The following is an 18,868-nucleotide window of genomic DNA, read 5'->3' as shown; positions in this document are numbered from 1 at the left end:
TTTGAATTGAATAATGGAAGAATTGAGTGTTCATATCTCATCTTCCCTTTCCTTTTAAAAAAAAAAAATTTGGGGGGCACCTGGGTGGCTCAGTCAGTTAAGCGTCTGACTTTGGCTCAGGTCATGGTCTTGTGGTCTGTGAGTTTGAGCCCCGCGTCGGGCTCTGTGCTGACAGCTCGGAGCCTGGAGCCTGCTTGAGATTCTGTCTCCCTCTCTCTGCCCCCACCCCCCGCTCATGCTCTGTCTCTATCTCTCTGTCAAAAATAAATAAACATTTTTTAAAAATTAAAAAAAAAATTTTATGTTTATTTTTGAGAGAGAGGGAGAGCATGAGAGTGAGAGGGGCAGAATGAGAGAGAGATAGTGAAAGAGAGAATCTGAAGTGGGCTCTGTGCTGTCAGCATAGAGCCCAGGGGCTCGAACTCACAAACCATGAGATCATGACCTGAGCCAAAGCCACACATCCAGCCCACTGAGACACCCAGGTACACACCCCCCCCCCGCCCTTTTTTTTTAAAGAGTTTATTTTTAAGCAATCTCTACACCCAATATGGGGCTCAAACTCACGACCCCGACATCAAGAGTCACATGCTCTACTGACTGAGCCAGCCAAGTGCCCCTCTCTTATTGTCCCTTTCCTAATTGGTTCTCTACAGAGTTGATAAGACTCAGCCTCCCTACTCTGATTATAGTAAAAGAGAAATGGCAACACAGAGAAAACCTATGTTATTAAGTTCTGTGGCACTGGCCATAGCAAGCAATCAAAGGAAGAATGACAGGTGCCTGGCTGGCTCAGTCATTAGAGCATACAAATTTTGATCTTGGGGTCATGAGTTTGAGCCCCACGTTGGGGGTAGAGATTATTTTTTAAAAAAATTATAGCATGGGAAAAATGAAGAAAAAGAAAACAACTGAGGAGGATAGGACTATCTAGCTCCTGCTAATACATTCTTGCTTCCTTTGTACACATGCCGCTCCGTCTCCACAAAGGTTTTCTTATAAGTATTAAAAGGGCAGGTAGGCTGGGTGGCTCAGTAGGTTAAGCGTCCGACTTCAGCTCAGGTCATGATCTCACGGTTCATGAGTTTGGGCCCCACGTCGGGTTCTGTGGTGACAGCTCAGAGCCTGGAGCCTGCTTCAGATTCTGTGTCCCCCTCTCTCACCGCTCCTCCCCCACTCATGCTCTGTCTCTTGCTCTCTCAAAAATAAACATAAAAAAATGAAAAAAAATAAAAGGGCAGGTTAGGGTGCACAGATCCTCTTGCTCCACCTACAGTAGCCTTGGTTTCTCTCTTAGAATGTGTAAAGACTATTATTTCTTGCTTCTTGCCTCAGGAGTGGCAGACTGGGTAGCAGAAAATGGTTTGTAAGCTAGTTTGAGATGAAACAGGCATTTCCCAGTAAGAGTTTGCCTTTGCCCTATTCCTTTTGTACATTCTCTTCATCTATAGGTTGGAGGGCTGGTCCTGGGTGTTTTAAAATAAGATTTACTCTCCATGCCCAGTATGACACAGGCCCTAATGGACTGTCCCAATGAATAGAGATACAGATACCAAAGAATGATTTGTATTCTAATTTCTCTTTTACCACTTCCTAATTTGTTTCTCAGTCTAGAACATAAAGATTCAAACAGGCATATTTCTAGTATGCCCACATAGGGAGCTTTAAAAAAGCAGGTAAAAATGTATCTTTTCCTCGCAGCAACAACTTAATAACTTGCACATGTACGTTTGGGGGTGGGGGGGGGGTGGGAAACACCAGAAAGAAACACTGGGTACTTTATAGACATAATTTTTTATTAACATGGTATCCCTGAGAGGCAGATTAAGGTGTAAACGTTATTCTGATTTACAGAAAGGGAGATGGATACAAACAGGTTGACTTACACACAAGACATCTGGAACCAGAATTCATATCTGCTGATACACCAACCGGTGCTTTTTACACACAACTACACATAAATATACTAAAGACAGTAATCTCTCATTTTCAGAAACATTCTAGCACACTTACTAAACCATCTCAGATCCTGAGTCACTGCTTTAGACTGGTGTTTCTTCTATCATAATACCTTGTTCCCCAATTTTCCCATTTCTCACCCACTCAGAACTCAGTTTTGTGATTTATTTTGGAAAGTTTATCCCACTCTAATTTACCTAGTAACCCTCCTTCCTTTAAACACTTGCTGTTTCATGAAGCCTTCCTGAATAAAGAGAAAAAAATACCTCCCAGATTTTTCTTATAGAAAACTATAATGCATTAGATCTTAACATTTATGCATAATGTTACTATATTTCTAGATTTCTCTAAAACTGTTGCAGCTCTACATGTGCATTTATTGTTTGTCCATGTCAGTGTCATCTGTTTTAGACTGTAAGGACAGAGTCTGTTTACCTTGTGCTCTACTATGAATATATGGGCAATTAATTCAATACTATTTGGTTATACATACATCAGAATTATACTTGTGTTTGAGAGCTTCTAAAAATATGTGTGTACAGTTGAATGCGTGCGTGTGCATGTGTGCAAGTATTGGCAACTCCAATGACCAAAAATAATCTGTCCTCCCTGCCATTAGGCTAGAGTTGTTGGCACAAAGTGGTCTGTTTCCTAATCCATGGGAACGTGGCAGTGGCTTCTGCTCAGTGCAGGTTAGTATTAAGCGCCCATGGGGTACATAACACTAAACTAGGTGTCTGGAGTATGTGGAACACAGCCAATTCCCTACTGGCAGCTTTAACTGCTTTCTCTCTCAACATATCCAGCTGTCTTGCTCTTTGCACATCTGGACAAGAGATAGATGAAATTCAGATGAGATGGAAGAAGAAAAAAAGATCAAACTAGATGCTCTAAATATTACTCTATTCGAGAACATCTAAGACTTGGAAGAAACTAAGAAATTCAGGGTTCATAACTCAATATTTATACAAGGTTTACAGTGTTTCCCCATATAGACACCTAGGCTTTTGACAAATTCTTTAATAGGTCAGAGTCAAGGTGGACATTAAATTCTCGTGTAAGGTAAATGAAGTGTGCATGACAAATGTCATTCTGAGCACAGGCTTATGTGAACACGAAGAGCCATTCTTACTTGCATTTCCTTTACTATATAAAGAGCTAGACCCACTCAATTAGAAAAGTCTCACAACTTCTCCCTGAAATGGTGCTGTGATAAGTTTTTCCAGTTGAAATACAGCTGAATAACAGGATGAATAAATAAGGGTATATATCAAAACTATAGGATCTACTACCTAGTCCTGTCTATTAAGGGAACAACATAGGCACTGAGAGGTAAAGGTGTCATCTGTCGTTTCAAATACAGGCAAGGAGAGGGACTGAAATCATCCTCTCATTCTTAAGATGACTGCGTTGGGAATTCATAGATCCAGGAAAAACATAGGAACAAAGGGTGGGGTAAATCCTAGAGTATTTCCTAAGCTAGTTGGGCAGAGAATAGGAGATGGATCTCACTATTGGCAGACTTTTTCTAACCATTTTGATATATTTCTTTTCTTTAAATTCTCAGGAGCTTACTTAGGTGCCGACTGTGACAGAAGTTTTTCTCGTGTATGGATTTCTCGGTGCTTATTAAGAGCAGAGCTTTTACTAAAGCACTTGCCACAATCACGACACCCATAGGGCTTCTCTCCTGTGTGGGTTCTATGATGTGCACGTAAGTCAGAACTCTTACTGAAACTCTTTCCACAGTCAGGACACACATGGGGTCTCTCTCCTGTATGTATCCTCCGATGTGCACTGAAATGAGAACTGTTGTTGAAGCTTTTTCCACACTCTTCACATTGATAGGGCTTTTCTCCTGTGTGGGTTCGCTGGTGAATTATAAGGCTTGAGCTCTGATTGAAGCGTTTCCCACACTCACCACATTGATACGGTTTCTCTCCTGTGTGGATTCTCCTATGGGTGATGAAATTTGAACTGTCACGGAAACTTTTCCCACAGTCAAGACATTTATAAGGTTTCTCTCCAGTGTGGATTCTCCGGTGTCTAATGAGGCGTGCACTCCTACTGAAGCTTTTCCCACAGTCAGCACATTTATATGGATTTTCCACTTGATGGGATATCTGATTCATGAGCTGGGAGTTCGGACCAAAGCTTTTGCCGTATCTGAGATATTTATAGGGTCTCTCTCCCAAATAAGGTTTCTGATGATTTAGAACTTTACCTAAACTCCTTTCTGGGAGTGTTGATTTTCCTCTTCTCTCCCCTGGGGTCTTTTCCCACTGTCGTTCTGATCTACATTCAGTGTCACTGCCTTTACCCTGATTAAGATGCCAGGGAACTTTCCTTTCTGACCTTGCAAGTAATGTCCTATGTAGTTGTACTTCCTCAGAAATATCTCGTTTTACATTCTCTTCGTTATCAAATCCAGCCTCAAAACCTGATATGAAAATAGAATTTTAGAAGTTATCCATTTCTTCAATATTACGTGCCAGGGTTTAGGCAAGTATCACATTAGATTATTAAAGGTAAAAATTAGGAAGGACTAGATCCCAAATGACTACTATCAATTAAAATTCCAATTTTTTACTCCTCTAGTTAGTAACCTATCACATGCTTCTCATCTATTACAGGGACTGATTAATATATTCTTTTAACTCTCCCTGGATACCCACGATCTTCAGAAAATCCTCTCAGTATAACAAGTAAAACTTACCAGCTTTAAGATATGTCCATAAATGCCCAGGAAAACCCTGAGAAACACCTATATCCAAAAGAGCTACATGAGTCCCCTTCCCCTCAAATTCCTTTATGTTGAGAATAAAAACAGAGTAGAAAAATATTTGGTGTCTTTCAAAGAACAGAAGGCTTTCTGAGAGAGAAATTTTGCTAGAAAGTATCTCCCTAAAACATTCTCTTTTCCCATGGAAAAATAATCATGTGATGTTCCAAAAGCACTACTCTAATGTCCAAGCTAAGCTTTTAATACATTTTTAAAATTTTAAAGATTTTTTTTTAATGTTTATTTTTGAGAGAGAGAGAGCACAAGTGAGAGAGGGGCAGAGACAGAGGGAAACACAGAATCCAAAGCAGGCTCCGGGCTCTGTGCTGACAGCTCAGAGGGGCTCAAACTCAATGAGCTGTGAGATCATGACCTGAGCCAAAGTTGGATGCTTAACTGACTGAGCCACCCAGACACCCCTTTAATATTCTTCTAAGAACCAAACACCAGGCTTCCCAGGTCCAGGTTATGTGAATTTGTAGATACTTGCAGATTTTCAGTTTGTGAATGGACTTTGAATTTTCAGATGTTTCAGATAAATTCCGGATCCCAAATTCTCTGAGAGCAAAGAAATACTGAGTGTCAGCCTGCTTGTGTACCCCTGAAAGACAGTATTTCTACCCAGGAGCCCAGTCTTATGAGATACCCCATGAGATAGAGATTTGTTAGATTCAGTTTAACCTCAAAACCTTAAATATGTGAGTATGTACTGTGAGCCTCCAAGGAGAGTAATCAAGCATTTCCTAAACGTAGAAGGCATTTTTTAGTGGAACATACTAATATCCCCATGGACATAATGCTCCACAGAACACCCTTGAGGAATGCAGATCTAAAGAACTTTTGGAAAAGAAAATTATTACTTATTAAATACTTACTATGTGCCTAAGCACTGTGCTAGGTGCTTCACCATAGTAAACATAAACAGTACCTCGTTTATGTCAATCTTAATAAGGTAGGTCTTAATATATAAGCAAACTTACAGGGTTAAATAACTCGCTCTGAGTCACTCGGCTGACTAATGGACATGAGAATGCAGATTCACGTACATGTATGACTCCAAAATCAGAATTATTCTTCCCACAAGGAGGGAAGCCATAGTGAAATATTTCTTTTTCTGACACAGCAGTTAAGATTCAAAGGGTCAATTCCCTCAGGAATCATAGACTTTTGCCCAGCTGTATCTGAAGAAAGAGGTTATCAGGTTTTCATATGTGTGAATAAAGCAGATATATAACCGGTAATACATAGTGGAACTAGAGGAAAAAGCATTAATAAGAATGAACTTTAAAATCAACTTCATTGCACTATGAGTATACAGCATGCTATTTGGGAGATGTTAGCTTTCATATGCCCTGCTAGGTAAACTGTCTAACAGCTCAGATGTAGACAGCAAATTTATAAAGTCTGCAGCCATCAGATTGATGCTGTAGTATGAGAAGGCAAGTCAGGTGAATCATTTATATACCCTCTGAGCTGTTTTAATAAGAAGGAAACATGGAGAAGAGATAAAGCGGTCACAAGAAGAATTCATGAGAGCTGGGTATAGAGGCCAGTCTTCTGGTTTTCAGTTTGTGGATTTTTCTCCTAAATCCCACTGCCTCCCCTTTGCTACTTAAATCTTAAGAAGTAAAAGGATTGGGGCACCTGGGTGGCTCAGTCGGTTGGGTGTCCAACTTCAGCTCAGGTCATGATCTCACGGTTTGTGAGTTTGAGCCCCACGTCAGGCTCTGCTGACAGCTCAGAGCCTGGAGCCTGCTTCAAATTCTGTGTCTCCCTCTCTGTCTGTCTCTCTGCCCCTACCCCGCTCACGCTCTGTCTCTGTCTCTCTCTCTCTCAAAAATAAATGAACACTAAAAAAAAAAATTTAAAGAAAAAAAAGTAAAAGGATCTTACCACTGGGACTCTGGAATAAGACTGGAGCACGGGTCATGACAACCTCTAAGGGTACCTCAGTATCCTCTTCATCATCCTCAGAATCTTCTTCTATGGTCTCTTCTGCCACCTCAGCTTGCTTCTCAGCTTCAGTCTCATTGACCTCCTGGATGGGGCAAGAGGCTGTCTCCTCTTCCTGGCCATCACTGGATGGGGCAACAACCCTGGCACTCACCAAAGCATCCATTTCTTCAAAGAATGGACAGGTCTCTGGTGCTTGGCCATTCTTGACTTTCCGATAGCTGGTTTGTAGGCTTTTAAACTTGGTCCGACACTGCTCTGGTGTCCTAAGGAATCCATATTCCCATAACCGCTCAGCCACTGCTCCATACAACTGGCTGTTGCGGTGACAGTTCTGGAGGGCTTCGTAGAACTGAGTCTCACTAAGAATTGCAAGGTAAGTCTTCGTCTCTTCATAACCCCAGTGTACACCTGCCACCAGAAAAGAAATTTCAGCACCACTTAATGCAGGCTTTATAGCCTTAATTCCTCAGCCCTATCAAGTGCATGATGAAAAATCACCTAAGCTTGGGCTTCTAGGTGAAAAAATAAAAACACTTCATGTTTCCCAAATCTATACAAACTCATTATAGAATGTTTTGCTTCTCTATATTGTATAGCAATTTCACAGGGACCTTTATTCCTACATTCTGTTTAGCCATTAAAAAAGGAGGATGCCTGGGTGGCTCAGTCAGTTAAGCACCCGACTACAGTTCAGGTCATGATCTTACGGTTTGTGAGCTTGAGCCCTGCTTCCCACTCTGCACTGTCAGCATAGGATTTTCTTTCTCTCTCTCTCTCTCTCTCTCTCTCTCTCTCTCTCTCCCACCCTCTCTGTTAAACAAACAAACCTTTCCACCAGATCACTGAAACAGTCATTACATACACTGAGTCAAGAGTACAGGATGCCTTTCCCCATTCTTCTAGTATGGGGATTCTCTGGAATTCTGATCCTAACTAGAAAATAACTGGTCAAAGGAATAAGACCCAGTCAATCACTGTCATGAGTCATCCCTAACTTCTCAGATCATTCTTTTTCCACCAGCTCTACTTCCTTATGAATTAAGTTTTCCAAAGAATGACTCAAGACCCCAAAGAACAGTCTCTTTCACACTTTCACACTTGTGTAATCCCTATTAGGACCCTTCTTCATTTGCCACGGTCTCAAAAATGCAAGCCCAGTAACAGCAAAGACCTGAAGGGTACAAGAGAAGACCTGATAGTAATGCACCTTATTATCCTTAAGACTGAAGGACTGGTTGGAAGCCAGAAAGAAGGAAGCAGCGCAGACAGCATCTCCTGTCCTGAACATTTACTAGTGCTGCACTCCCCCCCCCCCCCGCCCTGCCTTGGGCTAATATTACTTCAGTATGATTACAGACTGCTCCCTGAAGGTCCCCACGGTAGAGGGAAAGGAGATTCACAGAGTCTTCCTCCCACTGGCCAGCCAACTGGAGAGGACATTGCTTCCATTATCCTCCGCTTACTGCAGGTAAAGGAGTGGGGGAAAGAATTGAAAAACAGAAAAAGTGGAAAAAGATGAAAAGAACAAAGATAATGAAAATAGCAGCTAGCACATGTGCCACATCTGTGGTTTACCTGCACTTACTCCAGTGACAAAAAGAATGAAAGATTTTGAGAAAGGAAAAAGTGGAAGATAGGAAGACAAGAGTAGAACACAAAGTAACACATATAGTAGAAAAATGAAAGGAAAAAAATCACTTCACAGTGAAACTGCAATTTTACAGATGTAGTCCTGCTGCCATGCCCCATTTTACATGTGAGGAAACAAACTTTGAAATGGTCAGATAACTAAGGTCGCCTAGGTGATGAGTGGTCAAGATTAGAAACAAGGCCTCCTGACTCATATTTCAGTGCTCTTTCCATAACAACATAGTTATATAACTTATATCAACAGTAATAAATAACACTTAAAAACAGTTCCATAGGCAAATAATATTTCAACAAAGTGTTAAAACAAGATTTCTTACTATGTGTGTTGCAAATCTCATAGAGGAGTCTTAGAAAACGTTTCTAACTTCAGGCAGTCCTTCTCTAGGCTAGGCTATGTAGAAAGGAACACATAATAAATTGACATTGAGAAGTGGGGAAATAAAAGATAAAACACCAGTTTGTGTAAGGTGCTCAGTAAATATTCTCCTTAAAGCTAATATAGTTCTGGGTTTTTCTCAGCAGTAAATTATTTTATAATCAGGAAAAAAAATACATTTTAATAAGGAAATGGAAGAAATGATACTTTTTTTTTTTTAAAGTAGGCTCCATGCCCAATGTGGGGCTTGAACTCATGACCCCAAGATGAAGAGTCCACATGCGCCACTGACTGAGCCAGCCAGGGGCCCCAGGAATGATATTCTTTTTAAGAGCTCTCTAGAATTTTCTAAGTGTACTTCTTTAAAATATCTAAAATTATTCCCTACTTACTATTATCTAATTTTCCCACAAAAGAGAATGAAATACAGATAGAACTGAGAAGGTACCTCTTTGTTCTGTTTAAGTGACAAAGCCGACAGGTGACATTAAACCTGCTGACTGCACATTCAGTCCCATAACTCCTCAGATCTAACCACAGAACCCCCTAAAGGAAAACTTCTTACCACTTGGGCTTCGAAAAAGAACAGGTGCAGTCAAGTTGTCGGGGTCTTGAGGGGTGGCTTCCTGGACCATTTCATCACTGTCAGACTCTTCAGCCATGGCCTCTTCTGCTCCCTCATGCTGCCAACCCCCCTGCCCTGGCTCCTCAGTCTCAGCATCACTGCCCACCAGGCCAGAGTAACAGGCTCTCTCTTCCAAGCCATTACTGGGCAAGGCAATAACCTGGGCACTCATCAGGGCTTCCATCTCTTCAAAGAAGGGGCAGGACTCAGGTGGGTGACCACTCTTGACTTTCCTATAACTCTTCTGGAGACCTTTGAACTTGGTCCGACATTGTTCGAGGGTCCGAAGGAAGCCAAACTCCCGGAGCCGCTCAGCCACAGCTCCATACACTTGGCTGTTTCGGTGACAGTTTCGGAGAGCCTCATAAAACTCAGTCTGACTGAGAATTGCAAGGAGAGTTCTGGTCTCTTCATAGCCCCAGTGCACACCTGCTACCTTCTCATCCTCAAAGCCCCAGTGATCCTGTTCCACCCAGGTCCTTCTCTCTCTCTTGGATGATAACAGATCAGCATGCATTTGTCTATCTCCTGTGTGACTGCCTCTTGAAAGTTCCTTCTCCTTGGAGCCCAGAGCAGGGACCAATGGCTCTCCTTGCTCCAATCTGGAGACCACACCGGATTTAGGAAATGGAAATCCTGCTTGCAGGGAAGCAAACAAAGGATATCATAATTTGGATTGATCATAAAAACACCTCTGAGTTCAGATCTGCCTTTTTTTTTTTTTTAATCCAAGAGGCTTTTATAAAGAAAGTGTCTAAGGAAGTATTTTCAGAAAGTTCAGTGGGTTGGAGAAAGTACACAAAACCTCAAATAATGAGAATATTTTCCAGTGCAGGGTGACAAGAGAGGAAAAGGTTCTGTTTGCGTGTTCAGAGCAAACAGTTATGCTCCATGTTGCTCCCTAGCCTTCCTCACCACTTACAGGCAGGTCTTGGCACTCCTGGGAACAGGCACCTCCTGTCTCCTGTAAGTTCTCTGCTTGGGGCTAGAAAACTAAACTCAAGAGAGAGAGGAGCAGGCGTGAAGGGGGGCGGGTGGGACTTCAACTCATCCATTTCCTTCACACTATCACCAAGTTCTAAAAGTTTTTCACTTTAGTATGTCCTCTGTTCCTCCGGCCACCATCCAAGTCTAGACTCCTTATCCTCTCACACCCAGATAACTGCAACAGTCACTGTCCTGCCTGACTCCAGGTTCTTGCTTCCTCAGTTCAAACACTATACTGTTGAACCTTAACCTGAATGCCTACCACGCACTATCCATTCATATCAGACTCCCCTCCAGAATGCAGCATACATTTATTCATCACTTTGTGCCTTTCCTTTAAGTCCCTCCTATCCAAATGGAACCCACTCTATGAGAAGCTATATTTGCCAAAGCCCCCCATGAGCCTTCCCTACTGCCCTCCCTCATCGCCCACTCTGCCAAACCCCTATTGTACTCACACAACTTGAGTAACAAGTCATTGTTTGGCATGGTTTCAATACAGTTAAGTTGAACACATATTTGCTTTCAATCACACCATAAGCTCTTTGAGAATAGGCACCTTTGCTTATTGCAGAGTACCTTGCAAGGCATTAGAATACATGTAGGTGTTCAATAACTGATTAATTCTGCAAGTCTCTATGTAGAATTGCATCTGAATTACTAAACAGGCCCTTACAAACTGCTGAGAAGGCTAGCATCTTAGACGATAAGATCAGAATTCAAAACAACCTCAAGTTAAATGATTAAAAAAACAAAAAACAAAAAAATGGAGTTCAACCAAGTATAAAGAAGAAAAACGAGTTCTACAAAATCAGGTACAACAATAAGCACTAGCCACAAAGACAATGGGAAAGCTGTAAGAGTCCTGGGAGTTACCAAGTAAACAACGATCACCAAATAATTAGTTGAGCTATACTGAAAGAGAAGGTAGTGAAATTCAAAAGTAAAATTCCTATTCTGCCTGTACCTACCAGGCCCCTCCCTGGAATAATATAATTTAGTTCTCCACAATTAACATAATATTTGGAAGACTTAAAGGTTCCAAGGGAGAATAACAAAAACTTAGTAAGTTTAAAGAATGGCACTTCTGGGGAAGAGCTTAAGGAAATAATATACAGTTTAATTTGGAGAAGGAAAATGACTGAAAGGAGGCTGTGCCTTCAAGTATAGAAAAGAATTTTTATCTAGAAAATACTGACCTAGTATCATCATTGCCAAGAGGAAATAAAATAGTTCCAATTCTGAAAAAAATTGGGGAGCCATCCTCTGGCAGATTCGTCAAGAAGAAATATGAGAATACTATAACAGAGGGCTAAACTACATACCTTCAGGAGGTCTCCAACAACTGCATACTCTACAATTTCAACTCAATTCCTAAAATCCCTTTCCCACTCACTATTCCCAACCCTACTTCCCAATTTAGAATGGCATCCTATCCTCCCATATGAATCTACTCCTCACCGCTCCTTTGAAAAGGTCTGAGCTTCTCCTTTGGATTCATCTGCTCCTGTGGTCTCAGGTCTGGGCTTCTTGCCCTCTCTTTCTTGGTTACACCCCTGGGCTGGGGTTCCACTGACTCCTGCCGAACACTTAATAACTCTCGTGATGATTTCAGGGGTGTCATCTTCTCCAAGCGCACTTCCTGCCCCTTCACAGAGACTGTGACCTAGAAACAACCCCCATTAATTGTCACTGCAAGGTTATAATGAGGGGCACTCCCAGAGGAGATTATTTAATACCCCAAAAGAGCTCATCCTCTTGGGACATGGCTAGGGTTGGGGGGAAGGGGAGAGGGTTTAACAGTGAACAAGGGTCTTTCTTACTCCACGAGCTTAGAGCAGCTGGAACTCCAGAAGGAAAAGATGAAATTAGTAAACCCAACTACAAGCTAAAAAATACTTCCCCTTTCTTCCCTCATAAGTAAAAACACCGTTAAACCATGAATAACTCATTGTGACAGGGTAGCAAAGGTACACCCAGGTAGCATCTCCAGACAAGTTCTATCTGAAAAAGTTACCTGTTCCAGGACCAGAAGAATGAGCATCACCAAAGGAGATTGTGCCCCTCTTTAAACCTGCCTATATCTTAATTGGGCCCTTTATCCTTGCCCCTTCCCAGTCACACACTTTAGAATTCCCCCTCCCTTCTCACCGAACTTCCAGGTCTTCCAGGCTCTCTTTCTAAATCTTCCACCAGAGCCACTGCCTCCTCTCCACTTTCTGGACATTGCTCCTGTACCCAATCCTGGATCTCCCCAGGTAAGATGGTCAGGAACTGCTCTAGCACCAACAATTCTACAATCTGCTCCTTGGTGCGCACCTCCGGCCTTAGCCAACGACAGCAAAGTTCCCAGAGTTGGCTGAAAGCCTCCCGGGGCCCAGCTACCTCCTGGTAGTGAAATCTCCTGAAGCGCTGTCGGAAGGTCTCAGAGTTAGGGCCATTCCCTCTCAGAGTGGGTTTGGCCATCATTCACAGCAGAAAGCAGCTCCCCTCCACTTAAGGGTTCGAGGGCTTACACCTATTTTCCCATGTCCTTGGAGAATCACCTGCAGATGAGTCTCTCACTGTAAGAAGAGTTTCTTCCTAGGGTAGAGAGAGATGGCACTATCAGAAGAAATATACTCATAGGTCTAAAGTCTCGCCAAGAGCTGGCCTGCTTTCCCATATACTCCACATGGCCATCTGAGGTAGCACCAACTTCAGGATAGCAAGCCAAAACTGAACATGAAGGAAAGAGACCTTTCAAAGGCTGCATTTCTGGGTGACTTCCACAGCAGCCCCGGGGAAGCAGCAGAGAATAAAGTACTGTCTGCTCTTCTTCCACCTCCCCCCAAATCTGATCCCATTTAGCTCCCCTGACCCATGTTGCAAACTGAGTTTGAACCATATGGGAAACCTGGAGCTTGAGAGGATCTAAAGGCAAGTCACCATCCTGCTGAAGGCAACAAAAAGCCCCTGTCCAGCGGGTCGCAGCTGATCTCTCCCAGTACCTCTGCAAGTACTTCCAGAGGCCCTTTACATCCTCCCCGCCCCCTCAGACTCCACAACTACCAGTTCCCACCCGGGACAAAAATCAAGTACTGAATACTGGTCTTTGTTTTCCCTCACAGCAGAAGTAAACGATCAGCAACTGTTCGGGAATTATTGACGGGAAACCTCGCGCATTGGGAGGACTGGTTTTGGTTCCTGAAGAAGGGCCGGTGGGCGTAGGGAGTCACACACAGTTGGTGGAGACAGGGAGTCCGAGAGGGCAGTAGTAATGGGTCTTCTGATGACGAGTTCGGTTGCTGGCCAGGGGCTCGGAGGGCTGCGAGGTTCGCGGGAGTGGGGCTCAGCTCAAAGAGCGGCGGGTGCGGGATTCCGGCCTCTTTGTCTTCGCTCTCTCCGGCCAGGTCACTCTCGGAGCTGTCGTACAGTCCCTCCAGAGGCCTCCGACCAGGCCAAGGCGCCCTGAGAGCACCCTCCGACTACCCGTGGGGGCGTCTCCCTCTCGGGGCTGACCCTCAACCCACTTGCATTTCTGCCCCCGGGCCTGCCTCACCCTCTTAGGGTCGGGCCCCAACCCGGCTCTGCAGCCTCCCAGTCCAGCTCTCAAACCGGAAGTCCGAACGGGCGCCTCGGGCGCCTCGGGCGCATGCGCAAGGGCAACTACGGAGACTCCTCCAGCAGAGCCCCTGCAGCAGCGAGTGAGTGAGCCCAGCCGAGCGCGGCACGCTTCCGGGACGCGGCGCGCCTATCCCGTACCCTTTCCCTTCCACTCTTCCCGCAGTTGTCCTGCCACTTGGGATTCAGGACGAACAGCCTGTCCCAGGGGCCTGGGCGCTTGCACAGAACGCAGCATTCGCCTCCGTGGTCCTCTGGAGGGGCGCTGCAGGAGGGGGCGACGGATATAAGGACTCGAGATCCGCCGCGGGAATGATCCACGAACTACTCTTGGCTCTGAGCGGATACCCAGGGTCCATTTTCACGTGGAACAAGCGGAGTGGCCTCCAGGTACGGTCGGACTCAGAGCGCGGGAACTCGCGAGCGCATAATGGGCGTACCCAAGCCAATGCCCGGGGGAGGAGTTTGCGAGGGCGGGGGGTGGGGCTTGCAGAGGCTGAGGCGATTCGGAGGCGTGTCCCTAGACTGGTAATGGGGGAAGTGCGGGAGGGGGCCTTTGCGCGCGGTACCGCATCTGGAGAGGGCTGGGCCCAGGCTGGCGGATGGAAGGCCCGTGCCGGAGGGCCCCGCCTTCGGGACGGGGAGGGAGCTCGCGACCGGGCCTAAGGTTGAGGTGTCTGAGCGCGTGTTGCTGGGGAACTGGATGTAAGGCGAGTTTCACCCATTTTCACGCACCCATTTGCAGTGCTTTAAAGTGAGTTTTGAAAGCTCGTCCAAATACGTAGCGCCTAACATAGTAAGAGGTCAGCTACTTTTGTTGTCTGAAAAATGAATGAGAGTGTTTCCCTCATTACTCCTTTCGCTGGAAATTTCTCCACTAGGAGAATTTGGAAGGGAGGCTTTCACGTAACCAGAAATGTTTAAGGAGGAAGGGCTAGGTACTGTATGCATTATCTCATTCAATCTGCAGGATCACCTATCTCCATTTCACAGATCAACTTCCTGTATCTGGTAGCTAGTAATTAGCGAGCTTGGTCTTGAACCTCAGGCCTGCTTGGCTATGGTGTCTGAACCACTCTTTTCTGCTTTTTTTTTTATTATCCAGTCCTCTCAATAACTTAGTAACTTAGGTATTGTTAGCCCTTATTTACAAAAAAGCAAATTGAAGCTCAGAGAACTTGTGGCGGCTAGTCCTGGTAATGGCAAGATTTGAGTCTAACTCTGTCATATCACAGTCATGCCTATTCCAAACCAAGCAACAGATTCTGAACTATGGAGAACAAAGTGATAGTTACCAGAGGGAAGAGAAGTGGGGAGATGGGCTAAATAGGTGATGGGGATTATGGAGTGCCCTTGTGATGAGCACTGGGTGTCCTTATATTGTACACCTGAAACTAGTATTACACTTTATGTTAACTAACTGGAATTTAAATAAAAACTTTAAGAAAAAGTCATGCCTATTCCTATAAGAATTGCCAGTATAGGCTGCAGAAGAGCAGAAAAATTACATTCCTCTATAAAACCTATACATCAGATTCCTCTTGTTATTTATTTTCCCCTATAAAACTAACAATGGCAGGCATAAAGGAAGAAACTGTATAGGAAGTATTTGTGGGTGCTTGACTGAAGTAAAAAGATAAAGTATAGGAAGGATAGTTGCCTTCCTTTCTTTTTTATAAAAAAGTCTCAAGTCTCCATTTTCCTTATAAAAAAATTTTTTTTAATACTTATTATTTATTTTTGAGAGAGAGAGAGAGAGAGAGAGAGAGAGAGTGGGGAGGGTCAGAGAGAGAGGGAGACACAAAATCTGAAGCAGGCTCCAGGCTCTGAGCTGTCAGCACAGAGCTCGATGCGGGGCTCAAACTCATGAACCGTAGGTAAGAGCCTGAGCTGAAGTCGGATGCTTAACAGATTGAGCCACCCAGGTGCCCCTGGATATTTTCCTTCTTAAGGTGTCAGCTTCAAAGTCACCCCAGAAAAATGTTCTCTGACCATCTCTTTGAGTATCCTCCCTAAGGCATGAGTGCCATTATTCTCCCTTACAACAACTTATTTCCCTTATAGGACTTATCACAGTTTATATTAGTTTTTACCTGTGTATAGTCTTTCTCCCACATAGGTTGCCCATAGCAGCGAAGACTACAGTGGTTTTCTTCATCTATGTAGCCAGCACAGTATCTGCCACTTGGTAGGTGTTCAGATATTTGTGGAAGAAAAGAAGACTACTAAAAACAGAAAATATTGATACATTCTGCAGTGTTTTCACATTTGAATAAAGGGAAAAATTGTCATGAATGCCTAATGTTGACAAAATTCATTTTATTGTAATACTGAATATGCGTACACCTTAACCTAAGTATAAGCTCAAATTTATTTGAGTGTAAACTCAATTTGTTGCTCTTAAAAAAAAACCTGTAAAACCAAATATTTTTACAAAGTAAACAAAACTACCAAATGGATGCACTCAAAATGACGTTAATCTAATGCACGGTTTCTCAGCCTGGTTTCTTTCTCATTGTTGACATTTCGGGCTGGATAATTCTTTGTTGGGGGTTGTGTCCTGCCTGTGCATTATAGGGTGTTAAGCAGCATTCATGGCCTCCACCCACTAGATGCCAGTAGTACCCCTTGAGTTGTAGCAATAAAAAATATCTGCAGATATTTATCAAATGGGGAAAAATTGCCTCTGAGAACCAGTGATCTAATGTGACATAACTATTGTTGTGCTGAAACTAAACCCCCAACATTGAGTTTAATAATAGTATGACAGCTGCAGATGTGGCTGCATATTCTGTTTTGACTTCAGTAAGTCTAGTATGGAGAATGCCTGTTCATGTAAGTAGGTTGCACCAGATGGTACCAATAAATTCAAGGTATTGTTTGCTGTTTCAGAATAATTAGACCTTGAACTTTTGTAAAACTCTGCCACCAAAGCACTGCTTAGAATTCCAGTTTTAATGGGAGCATCACTTGATAACTGGGTAGATCTGTGTTAATAATAAAAAATTACTGGGGCACCTGGATGGATCAGTTGGTTAAGCGTCTGACTTCGGCTCAGGTCATGATATTGCGGTCTGTGAGTTCACTGTGAGTTTGAGCTCCTCATCAGGCTCTGTGCTGACAACTCCAAGCCTGGAGCCTGCCTCAAGTTCTGTGTCTCCCTCTCTCTCTGCTCCTCCCCCACTCATGTTGTCTCTCTCTCTCTCTCTCTCTCTCTCTCTCAAAAATAAAAATAAACATAAAAATATTTTTTAAAAAGTAATAATAAAAAATTGCTTACGTGTATCAAGCACTTGCTATGTGCATGGCTTTACATGCATTAACATTTAACCTTCACAATTGTTATCTCCATGTTATGGGTATGAAAACTGAGGCACAGGCAGGTATTATAACTTGCCTAAGATTTCAAGCAAGTTATGAGGCAACTCATGGTGACTTCTTTTTTTTTTTTTTTCTAAAGGCACAGGCAAGGCTTTACTGGGGGCTATAGATCCAGCCTGAAGGGACACATAGCACTAACAGAGTAGTTAGGCTGGCCTCCCAAAGACATTGTAAATTTTTTTTATTTTTTTTTATTTTTTTATTTTTTATTTTTTTTTTGAGAGAGAGACAGAGTGAGAGCAGGGGAGGAGCAGAGAGAGAGGAAGACACAGAATCTGAAACAAGCTCAGGACTCTGAGCTGTCAGCACAGAGCCTGATGTGGGGCTCAAACTCACAAACCTTGAGATCATGACCTGAACCCAAGTAGGGCACTTAGCTGACTGAGCCACCCAGGCACCCTCCAAAGACAGATTCTTAAGCATGTAAGTCATGTTACCTCATAAGTTATTAACTGGAAGATATGGTTAGCAGTGATATTAAAATCTGTGTTAAGTGGATTCCTAAACAAATTATTGTGGATTCAGTAACAGAAAAATTCTTCTTTGCCTATTTATTACTGCTTTTATTGTTATGTACAGATGGCATCCACGGGCGCACCTGGCTGGCTCAGTTAGAAGAGCATGTTACCCTTGATCTCGGGGTTGTTACTTAGAGCCCCACGTGAGGTATAGAGATTACCTAAATAAATAAAACTTTAAAAAAAGATGGCATCCACAGAATACAGTACTCGCAATATAAATATGCAGTATGTTAAGTTCTTTGGGGATAGTAACTACTTCTGATTTTGTTCCCTATTTAAACTAGATATGTTAACACTGTGCCTTTGATAAGTATGTGTTCATTAAAAGTTGGTTGAAGCTCCAGGGAAGATACACAATGGCCAATAAACAAATGAAAAGATTATCAATATAGCTGATCATTAGGGAAATGAAAATCAAAAGCACAATGAGATACTACTTCTTACCCATTAGAATGACTTTTATCAAAAAAACAAAATAGCAAGTGTTGGTGAGGTTGTGGAGAAATTAGAACCCTTGTATATTACTGGTGGGAATGTAAAATGGTTCAGGCCTGTGGAAGAGGATGTGGTAACTCCTCAAAAAAATTAAACACAGAGTTACCAGATGATCCAACAACAATTTCACTTCTAGGTATACACTCAGAAGAAGTTAAAGAAGGGACTTAAACAAATATTTGTATACCCATGTTTATAGTATTAGTATTCACAATAGCCAAGGTAAAAATACAAGGGTAAAAGCAACTCACATGTCCCTTGACAGATGATTTGGATAAACAAAATGTGGCACAAACATACAGTGCAATATTTTTCAGTCTTAAAAAGGAAGGAAAAAAAAAAAAAAAAGGAAGGAAATTCTCTTACATGCTACAACATGGATGAAACTTGGAGACACTATGCTAAGTGAAAAAGCCAGTAATAAAAAGACAGATATTCTATTTCCAATCTTTGAAAGTACTTAGATTGGTCAGAAGTATAGAAACAAGAAATAGAAGGGTGGTTGCAAGGGGTTGGGGAAGGGGGAGGAATAA

At 42.9% G+C, this 18,868-nt stretch overlaps 2 protein-coding genes across 8 annotated transcripts in view; one reads left to right on the top strand and one right to left on the bottom strand.

The window, feature by feature from the left end:
* Positions 1–1,766: 1,766 nt before the first annotated feature.
* Positions 1,767–14,034, bottom strand: ZSCAN29 (zinc finger and SCAN domain containing 29). Of its 5 annotated transcripts, none has more exons than XM_042942217.1 (6): positions 13,417–14,034; positions 12,487–12,918; positions 11,797–12,001; positions 9,289–9,984; positions 6,635–7,105; positions 1,767–4,399 (listed from the first exon to the last, which is right to left on the bottom strand). In XM_042942217.1, exons 2-6 carry the CDS (start codon positions 12,802–12,804, stop codon positions 3,531–3,533), a joined length of 2,559 nt encoding a protein of 852 aa, XP_042798151.1. In that variant the 5' UTR covers positions 12,805–12,918; positions 13,417–14,034; the 3' UTR covers positions 1,767–3,530. The 5 variants fall into 5 exon arrangements, with proteins under 5 accessions (XP_042798151.1, XP_042798152.1, XP_042798153.1 ...); XM_042942218.1 differs by having other exon boundaries at positions 13,444–14,034; XM_042942219.1 differs by having other exon boundaries at positions 13,492–14,034.
* Positions 14,035–14,055: 21 nt separating this feature from the next.
* TUBGCP4 (tubulin gamma complex associated protein 4) overlaps positions 14,056–18,868 on the top strand; it is a 35,196-nt gene continuing 30,383 nt past the window's right edge. For 2 of the 3 annotated variants that reach the window (XR_006203612.1, XM_042942224.1), the window contains exon 1: positions 14,060–14,328. Coding sequence is in view for 2 of the 3 variants with exons in the window: in XM_042942224.1 (XP_042798158.1) it covers positions 14,251–14,328 (78 nt within the window). In the remaining variant the exon portion in view is untranslated. Of the gene's footprint in view, positions 14,329–18,868 lie in introns of all 3 variants that reach the window. The other variant, XM_042942226.1, reaches the window with a different exon arrangement.

Source organism: Panthera leo, chromosome B3 (genome assembly GCF_018350215.1).
Source record: "Panthera leo isolate Ple1 chromosome B3, P.leo_Ple1_pat1.1, whole genome shotgun sequence".
Taxonomy (NCBI): Eukaryota; Metazoa; Chordata; class Mammalia; order Carnivora; family Felidae; genus Panthera; species Panthera leo.
The sequence above is the reverse complement of the archived record's forward strand: the minus strand, read 5'-3'. Positions and strand labels throughout refer to the sequence as shown.

Bases quoted from the DNA above. Each gene is read 5' to 3' on its own strand.
- ZSCAN29 (XM_042942217.1), bottom strand. From the start codon at position 12,804: ATGATGGCCAAACCCACTCTGAGAGGGAATGGCCCTAACTCTGAGACC. The intron at 12,002-12,486 runs GTGAGAAGGGAG...GGTTGTTTCTAG, and splicing joins CTGGAAGACCTGGAAGTTCG to GTCACAGTCTCTGTGAAGGG. The intron at 4,400-6,634 runs GTAAGATCCTTT...TTTTCATATCAG, and splicing joins CTTATTCCAGAGTCCCAGTG to GTTTTGAGGCTGGATTTGAT.